Source organism: Palaemon carinicauda, chromosome 16 (genome assembly GCF_036898095.1).
Source record: "Palaemon carinicauda isolate YSFRI2023 chromosome 16, ASM3689809v2, whole genome shotgun sequence".
NCBI lineage: Eukaryota > Metazoa > Arthropoda > Malacostraca > Decapoda > Palaemonidae > Palaemon > Palaemon carinicauda.
The window spans coordinates 112,420,743-112,430,742 of NC_090740.1; the positions used below are offsets into that span (position 1 = coordinate 112,420,743).

Sequence of the window (10,000 nt, forward strand, 5' to 3'; positions counted from 1 at the left end):
AGAGAGAGAGAGAGAGAGAGAGAGAGAGAGAGAGAGAGAGAGAGAGAGAGAGAGAGAGAGAGAGAGAGAGAGAGAGAGAGAGATACCCCGTACCTTATACAACGAAAAAAAAATCTCCCAATAACACATCTCGCCTAAGTGCGAGTATTGATCAACCTTTTTTTTTTCCTTTTTCCTTCTATGGGTTTTGGTAGGGGAGCGAGAGAGAGAGAGAGAGAGAGAGAGAGAGAGAGAGAGAGAGAGAGAGAGAGAGAGAGAGAGAGAGAGAGAGAGAAGAGAGGAACGAAAAAAGTAATGGCGAGGAAGAAAGGGCTGAAAGTAATCAAAAGGGGAACATCATAACTACGAGAAATGAGGGAGAGACAAGAATGGGAAATGAACAAAAGATCCCTTCAAGAACCCGAGCATACTACTGTCCTGGACAATGGTCGGATGACTATATATCTCAGTTAATAGGAAGAATTCCTAATTTGTATTCATATTCAAAAAGGGTTTCAGAAGTTTATGAAACTATGGGACCCCATCTCGAAACTATGGGAGTCCATTTCGAAACTGTGGGATCCCATCTCGAAACTATGGGACCCCATCTCGAAACTATGGGAGTCCATCTCGAAACTGTGGGATCCCATCTCAACACTGTGGGACCCCATCTCGAAACTGTGGGAACCCATCTAGAAACTGTGGGACCCCATCTCGAGACTATGGGAACCCATCTCGAAGTTGTGGGACCCCATCTCGAAACTGTGGGACCCCATCTCGAAACTATGGGACCCCACTCGAAACTATGGGACCCCATCTAGAAACTGTGGGAACCCATCTCAAAACTGTGGGACCCCATCTAGAAACTGTGGGACCCCATCTCGAAACTATGGGACCCCATCTCGAAACTGTGGGACCTCATCTCGAAACTGTGGGACCCCATCTAGAAACTGTGGGACCCCATCTCGAGACTATGGGAACCCATCTCGAAGTTGTGGGACCCCATCTCGAAACTGTGGGACCCCATCTCGAAACTATGGGACCCCACTCGAAACTATGGGACCCCATCTAGAAACTGTGGGAACCCATCTCAAAACTGTGGGACCCCATCTAGAAACTGTGGGACCCCATCTCGAAACTATGGGACCCCATCTCGAAACTGTGGGACCCCATCTCGAAACTATGGGACCCAACTCGAAACTATGGGAACCCATCTCGAAACTGTGGGATCCCATCTCGACACTGTGGGACCCCATCTCGAAACTGTGGGACCCCATCTCGAAACTATGGGACCCCGTCTCGAAACTGTGAGACCCCATCTCGAAACTATGGGAACCCATCTCGAAACTGTGGGATCCCATCTCGAAACTGTGGGACCCCATCTCGAAACTATGGGAACCCATCTCGAAACTGTGGGATCCCATCTCGAAACTGTGAGACCCCATCTCGAAACTATGGGAACCCATCTCGAAACTGTGGGACCCCATCTCGAAACTGTGAGACCCCATCTCGAAACTATGGGAACCCATCTCGAAACTGTGGGACCCCATCTCGAAACTGTGGGACCCCATCTCGAAACTATGGGACCCCGTCTCGAAACTGTGAGACCCCATCTCGAAACTATGGGACCCAACTCGAAACTGTGGGACCCCATCTCGAAACTGTGGGACCCCATCTCGAAACTGTGGGACCCCATCTCGAAACTATGGGACCCAACTCGAAACTATGGGAACCCATCTCGAAACTGTGGGATCCCATCTCGACACTGTGGGACCCCATCTCGAAACTGTGGGACCCCATCTCGAAAATGTGGGACCCCATCTCGAAACTGTGGGACCCCATCTCGAAACTATGGGACCCCGTCTCGAAACTGTGAGACCCCATCTCGAAACTATGGGACCCAACTCGAAACTATGGGAACCCATCTCGAAACTGTGGGATCCCATCTCGAAACTGTGGGACCCCATCTCGAAACTATGGGACCCAACTCGAAACTGTGGGATCCCATCTCGAAACTGTGGGACCCCATCTCGAAACTATGGGACCCCATCTCGAAACTGTGGGACCCCATCTCGAAACTATGGGACCCAACTCGAAACTATGGGAACCCATCTCGAAACTGTGGGATCCCATCTCGAAACTGTGGGACCCCATCTCGAAACTATGGGACCCCATCTCGAAACTGTGGGACCCCATCTCGAAACTATGGGACCCAACTCGAAACTATGGGAACCCATCTCGAAACTGTGGGATCCCATCTCGACACTGTGGGACCCCATCTCGAAACTGTGGGACCCCATCTCGAAACTATGGGACCCAACTCGAAACTGTGGGATCCCATCTCGAAACTGTGGGATTCCATCTCGAAACTGTGGGACCCCATCTCGAAACTATGGGACCCCATCTCGAAACTGTGGGACCCCATCTCGAAACTATGGGACCCAACTCGAAACTATGGGAACCCATCTCGAAACTGTGGGATCCCATCTCGAAACTGTGGGACCCCATCTCGAAACTATGGGACCCCATCTCGAAACTGTGGGACCCCATCTCGAAACTATGGGACCCAACTCGAAACTATGGGAACCCATCTCGAAACTGTGGGATCCCATCTCGACACTGTGGGACCCCATCTCGAAACTGTGGGACCCCATCTCGAAACTATGGGACCCCGTCTCGAAACTGTGAGACCCCATCTCGAAACTATGGGAACCCATCTCGAAACTGTGGGATCCCATCTCGAAACCGTGGGATCCCATCTCGACACTGTGGGACCCCATCTCGAAACTATGGGATCCTATCTCGAAACTATGGGACCCCATCTCGAAAATGTGGGACCCCATCTCGAAACTGTGGGACCCCGTCTCGAAACTGTGGGAACCCATCTCGAAACTATGGGAACCCATCTCGAAGTTGTGGGACCCCATCTCGAAACTGTGGGAACCCATCTGGAAACCGTGGGATCCCATCTCAACACTGTGGGACCCCATCTCGAAACTGTGGGACCCCATCTCGAAACTGTGGGACCCCGTCTCGAAACTGTGGGACCCCATCTCGAAACTATGGGAACCCATCTCGAAGTTGTGGGACCCCATCTCGAAACTGTGGGAACCCATCTGGAAACCGTGGGATCCCATCTCGACACTGTGGGACCCCACCTCGAAACTATGGGATCCTATCTCAAAACTATGGGACCCCATCTCGAAACTGTGGGACACCACTCGAAACTATGGGAACCCATCTCGAAACTGTGGGATCCCATCTCGAAACTGTGGGACCCCACTCGAAACTAGGGGACCCCATCTCGAAATTATGGGACCCCATCTTGAAACTGTGGGACCCCATCTCGAAACTATGGGACCCCATCTCGAAACTATGGGAACCCATCTCGAAGTTGTGGACCCCATCTCGAAACTCTGGGACCCCATCTCGAAACTATGGGACCCCATCTCGAAACTATGGGACCTCATCTCGAAACTGTGGGACCCCATCTCGAAACTATGGGACCCCACTCGAAACTATGGGAACCCATCTGGAAACTGTGGGATCCCATCTCGAAACTGTGGGATCCCATCTTGACACTGTGGGACCCCATCTAGAAACTGTGGGACCCCATCTCGAAACTATGGGACCCCATCTCGAAACTGTGGGACCCCACTCGAAACTATGGGAACCCATCTCGAAACTGTGGGATCCCATCTCAAAACTGTGGGACCCCACTCGAAACTATGGGACCCCATCTCGAAACTGTGGGACCCCAATCGAAACTATGGGACCCCATCTCGAAACTATGGGACCCCATCTCGAAACTATGGGAACCCATCTCGAAACTGTGGGATCCCATCTCGAAACTGTGGGATCCCATCTCGAAACTGTGGGACCCCATCTCGAAACTGTGGGATCCTATCTCGAAACTATGGGACCCCATCTCGAAACTATGGGAACCCATCTCGAAACTGTGGGATCCCATCTCGAAACTGTGGGATCCCATCTCGAAACTGTGGGACCCCATCTCGAAACTGTGGGACCCCACTCGAAACTATGGGACCCCATCTCGAAACTATGGGACCCCATCTCGAAACTATGGGAACCCATCTCGAAACTGTGGGATCCCATCTCGAAACTGTGGGACCTCACTCGAAACTATGGGACCCCATCTCGAAACTGTGGGACCCCACTCGAAACTATGGGATCCTATCTCGAAACTATGGGACCCCATCTCGAAACTGTGGGACCCCACTCGAAACTATGGGAACCCATCTCGAAACTGTGGGATCCCATCTCGAAACTGTGGGACCCCACTCGAAACTATGGGACCCCATCTCGAAAATGTGGGACCCCATCTCGAAACTGTGGGACCCCATCTCGAAACTATGGGACCTCATCTCGAAACTATGGGAACCCATCTCGAAGTTGTGGACCCCATCTCGAAACTATGGGACCCCATCTCGAAACTATGGGACCTCATCTCGAAACTGTGGGACCCCATCTCGAAACTATGGGACCCCACTCGAAACTATGGGAACCCATCTGGAAACTGTGGGATCCCATCTCGAAACCGTGGGATCCCATCTCGACACTGTGGGATCCTATCTCGAAACTATGGGATCCTATCTTGAAACTATGGGACCCCACTTGAAACTATGGGAACCCATCTCGAAACTGTGGGACCCCATCTCGAAACTGTGGGACCCCACTCGACACTCTGGGACCCCATCTCGAAACTGTGGGATCCTATCTCGAAACTATGGGACCCCATCTCGAAACTGTGGGATCCTATCTCGAAAATATGGGACCCCATCTCGAAAATGTGGGACCCCATCTCGAAACTATGGGACCCCATCTCGAAACTATGGGAACCCATCTGGAAACTGTGGGATCCCATCTCGAAACCGTGGGATCCCATCTCGACACTGTGGGATCCTATCTCGAAACTATGGGATCCTATCTCGAAACTGTGGGACCCCACTTGAAACTATGGGAACCCATCTCGAAACTGTGGGACCCCATCTCGAAACTGTGGGACCCCACTCGACACTCTGGGACCCCATCTCGAAACTGTGGGATCATATCTCGAAACTATGGGACCCCATCTCGAAACTGTGGGATCCTATCTCGAAACTATGGGACCCCATCTCGAAAATGTGGACCCCATCTCGAAAATGTGGGACCCCATTTCGAAACTGTGGGACCCTATCTCGAAACTGTGGGACCCCATCTCGAAACTATGGGAACCCATCTTGAAGTTGTGGACCCCATCTTGAAACTGTGGGACCCCATCTCGAAGTTGTGGGACCCCATCTCGAAACTGTGGGACCCCATCTCGAAACTATGGGAGTCCATCTCGAAACTATGGGACCCCATCTCAAAACTGTGGGACCCCATCTAGAAACTGTGGGACCCAATCTCGAAACTATGGGAACCCATCTTGAAGTTGTGGACCCCATCTCGAAACTGTGGGACCCCATCTCGAAGTTGTGGGACCCCATCTCGAAACTGTGGGACCCCATCTCGAAACTATGGGAGTCCATCTCGAAACTATGGGACCCCATCTCAAAACTGTGGGACCCCATCTAGAAAGTGTGGGACCCCATCTCGAAACTATGGGAACCCATCTCGAAGTTGTGGGACCCCATCTCGAAACTGTGGGACCCCATCTCGAAACTGTGGGACCCCATCTCGAAACTATGGGACCCCATCTCGAAACTGTGGGAATTTGGGTAAATCTGTGATGTTTTCTGAATTTAATGTGTGGCAAACAAAGATGAGATAGGTTCATTAAAAGACGTTTATTGGTAGAAAGAATTAATTAGAAGGAAATCATATGTAATTATTACTAAACTGAAGCTAATCGTGTTACCATTACAGCAATGTTTATTTATTGTACTTAAAAGGTTTAAAGGTCACTCATGAATGGCAGAGGAAAGGGACATTGATTTTACCCTATCGAACAGGACAATGCCCTAGAGACTGATCATATACACATATGATCAGCGCCCAAGCACCCTCTCCATCTAAGCTGAGACCAGGAAGGGCCAGGCAATGGATGCTGATGACTTAGCAAATAGACCTATAGACTCCCCCAAACCCCCACCATTCTTAGCTCGCAAGTATGGTGAAGTTGCAGCGATCAAAGAAAATAAAGAGTTTGAGCGGGACTCGAACCCCAGTCTGGCAATCACCAGGCAAGGACGTTATCAACAGCCAACCACAATCCTTAAAAGATGATTATTAGTAGAAAGTATTCATTGGAAGGAAATGCAATTATTACAAAATTAAAACTAAACCTATTTCCATTACAGCAATTTTGATTGATTGTACTTAAGTACATTTGAGTGTACTTAAGTACACAAAAACACACGAACATGCCTACACAAACACAGTCACACTAAATTAGTAAAAGACTGTCAGTGTCGTTTGGCTAAATAAAAGCTGCTATAAAGTTGATAATGAAAAAGAAAACTCCTGTTATGGCCTGATTGGTAATGTCTCTGCCTGGTGTTTGCCAGTCAGAGGTTCGAATCCTGCTCAGTTTCGTTAGTGCCTTTAGTGTCTGTAACCTTACCATCCTTGTGAGCTAAGGTTTCGGAGTTTGGGGGAGCCTATATGTCTATCTGCTGAGTCATCAGCAGCCATTGCCTGACCCTCCTTGGACCTAGCTTGGGTGGAGAGGGGCTTGGGCGCTGATCATATGATATATGGTCAGTCTCAAGTATCACTGTCCCTTGCCTCTTCCATTCATGAGCGATTTTTAAAACTTTAGACAGTTTATCGTCTGATTAATGATACCCAAGGGACATGGTACATGGTAGGCTGTTTTCCTTTCATACATTTGCATCCTGTATAATTTGCAATTCAGATGAATGGCTATGATTATCAAACGATGTATAGGAACGTTGAAACACCAGTGGCTATGCAGCGAAATATCTATATTATTATTATTATTATTATTATTATTATTATTATTATTATTATTATTATTATTATTATCATTTGCTAAGCTACAACCCTAGTTGGAAAAGCAGGATGCTATAAGCCCAGGGGCTCCAACAGGCAAAATAGCCCAGTGAGGAAAGGAAACAAGGAAAACTGAAATATATTAGAAACAGTAACATTAAAATAGATATATCCTAAATAAACTAAGAATTTTAACAAAACAAGAGGAAAAGAAATAAGATGAAATAGTGTGCCCGAGTGTACCCTCAAGCAAAAGAACTCTATCCAAAGACGGATATAAGGCTATTTATAGCCTACAGCTACAACAAAGATTGTAGTAAACAGTTCATGATCTATAATCGGGTTCTACTTTGCATGCTTTAGTGATTTTTTTTTTCAGAGATAAGTAGAAAAACATCACTTTTCTTTCTTCTGTTCTAATTTTAAAGTTTGTTATTTTTTTTCTATCATTCTTTTTTTTTTTTCTTTTTTTTTTTTTTTAATTATGGTTAGGGATAAGTATCATAAAAAATAATATTAACCAAACTGTTTGGCTTAAAAGGTAAAATGTAATAGCTAATAAATTGCTAATACGAGCTGGATAATAAGACTATGAGATTAATTGATCGAATAAATTAATTTAGCTTGTATATTATATGCGTATTTTATGAGAGATTTCGTACATTATAATTATAATTTCCGTGATAAGAATGAGATAAGCTCTAACTCCTTGGTAACTTTCATATCAACATTTTGCAGAATCCTTAAAAGAAAACCAGTATGAAAAAAAAACTATTTTGAAACAAATTTCTATGATAATGATATGAAATGAATCTTTAGCAAAAATGCGTTATATGTAAATCTAATTTCATAGTTTTATTAATGCCTTTTTACCTGTTTTTTCAGCATTGATAAATTATGAGAGTTATGTTTAAAAAAAAAATATTGTTATCAATAAAGGAAAATAGAAGGGCATATATATATATATATATATATATATATATATATATATATATATATATATATATATATATATATAGATATATATATATATATATATATATATATATATATATATATATATATATATATATATATATATATATATATATATATATATATATACATATGTATATATATATATATATATACACATATATATACTGTATTTTTGCAAAGTAAATAAAACTACGATAACTGGTCAGATAATGTACAAAGAAATACACTAGTCCCCGTAATAAAACTAAGTCCATTTTCTATTTTGTAAACAAGACAAAGAAGACGAAAAAACATGGTAGACTATTATAAATTTAAAGGTCGGGAATTTTAGTACGCTTATATGCTTGGATTATAAGCGTTAGCCCACCAGTTAGGTAAAGAGGTGAGAACACAGCTTGTAGGTTAGGTTAGGGGGGGGGGTTAGGTTAGTTGATGTCCATTTTTAATCAACGCGCGAGGAACTGGCTGCTGATATACGAAAGCTCCGCCTTCTAGTAGGATTCTTTCGGCTGTGTTTGAAGACACAGATGAAATGGCAACTGTTGGAACATCTTTAGAAGATGATAGGTAAGCTGAAGGTGCCGCCGCTGCCGCTAACAATAACAACGAAAACAGCATCAATAATAATAATAATAATAATAATAATAATAATAATAATAATAATAATAATAATAATAATAATAATAATAATAATAATAACACTCTAATTTCAAGACAAACACACAAATCATATATATATATATATATATATATATATATATATATATATATATATATATATATATAAATATGTATATATATATATATATATATATATATATATATATATATATATATATATATATATATTACTCAATGCCTTGTGTTTTATTCAACTCTGATGAAAATTGGAACAAACAACCCGTTTATGAGTTTTCTTATCCACCCCTATAATAATAATTATGCGGTATCCCATAGGAAAAATACGGGTTTCATCGGGAAAACACCAAAAAAAAAAAAAAAAAAAAAAAAAAAAAAAGGGCGAGTTATTTGTAGCAATAGGATTCGTCAGAATTGTGGAATAAACACTAGATAACCGCTTGACAAAACATATGGTTCTTGTAAGTGGCGTGGAATTAAAGTATCATAATTCATTATCATCATCATCACTATCATCGTCATCTCCTACTGCTGCTATTGAGCCAAAAGGCCTTGATTAGGTTTCCCCAGTCGTCCCTATTTTCAGCTTTTAATGCAATAATTTTCTATTCATCGTCTCCTACTTCACGCTTTATAGTCCTCAGCCATATAGGCCTGGGTCTTCTAACTATTCTAGTACCTTGTGGAGCCAGTTAATTGTTTGGTGAACTAATCTCCCTTGGGGTGTGCCAAGTGCATCCCTAAACCATCTCCATCTACCCCTCACTATGATCTCATCTACATTAGGCACTCAAATAATCTCTCTTATATTTATATTTCTTATCCTGTCCTGCCATTCAACTCCTAATATTCTTCTGAGGGCTTTGTTCTTAAGTCCACAAAATCTGTTGGATATCGTTTAACTGTTATACCTCGACTCATGTCCATAGAGTAACACAGAACTCACCAAACTGTTATATTGCCTGATTTTTATATGTAATTTCAGGTGATTTGATTTCCAAATTTTACTTAACCTAGCCATTGTCTGATTTGATTTTTCAATCTTTCATTAAACTTTAATTCTAAAGACCCTGTATTAGTTGGAGCAAATGTTTTTCTGTTGACCAGGCTGACATGAGTCTTTTTATAGTTTATATATGACATATCTGTTTTTGACGATGTTAATAGTTTTTATAGGGCATATATGTTTTGACGTTGTTACTGTTTTTAGAATAATTTATTGTTATTTTATTCTCATCATTTGTTTATTTCCTTATTTCCTTTCCTCACTGAGCTATTTTTCCCTATTGGAGCCCTTGGGGTTATAGCATCTTGCTTTTCCAACTAGGGTTGTAGCTTGGCTAGTAATAATAATAATAATGATAATAATAATAATAATAATAATAATAATAATAATAGAGATCATAGTTCATAAATATTTAGACGATTCTTCCTTATTAATCCTTTC

The 10,000-nt window shown here is 43.1% G+C and overlaps 3 protein-coding genes across 3 annotated transcripts; all 3 read left to right on the forward strand.

Moving 5' to 3' along the window:
- Positions 1 to 1,559: 1,559 nt before the first annotated feature.
- Positions 1,560 to 3,272, forward strand: LOC137655495 (golgin subfamily A member 6-like protein 2). Its single transcript, XM_068389393.1, has one exon. The coding sequence runs from the start codon at positions 1,560 to 1,562 to the stop codon at positions 3,270 to 3,272; it is 1,713 nt and encodes a 570-aa protein (XP_068245494.1).
- An 893-nt stretch (positions 3,273 to 4,165) lies between these two features.
- Positions 4,166 to 4,618, forward strand: LOC137655496 (uncharacterized). The gene has a single exon (XM_068389394.1). It carries the CDS (start codon positions 4,166 to 4,168, stop codon positions 4,616 to 4,618), a length of 453 nt encoding a protein of 150 aa, XP_068245495.1.
- Positions 4,619 to 4,726: 108 nt separating this feature from the next.
- Positions 4,727 to 5,368, forward strand: LOC137655497 (heterogeneous nuclear ribonucleoprotein M-like). The gene has a single exon (XM_068389396.1). The coding sequence runs from the start codon at positions 4,727 to 4,729 to the stop codon at positions 5,366 to 5,368; it is 642 nt and encodes a 213-aa protein (XP_068245497.1).
- The last annotated feature ends 4,632 nt before the right edge of the window (positions 5,369 to 10,000 follow it).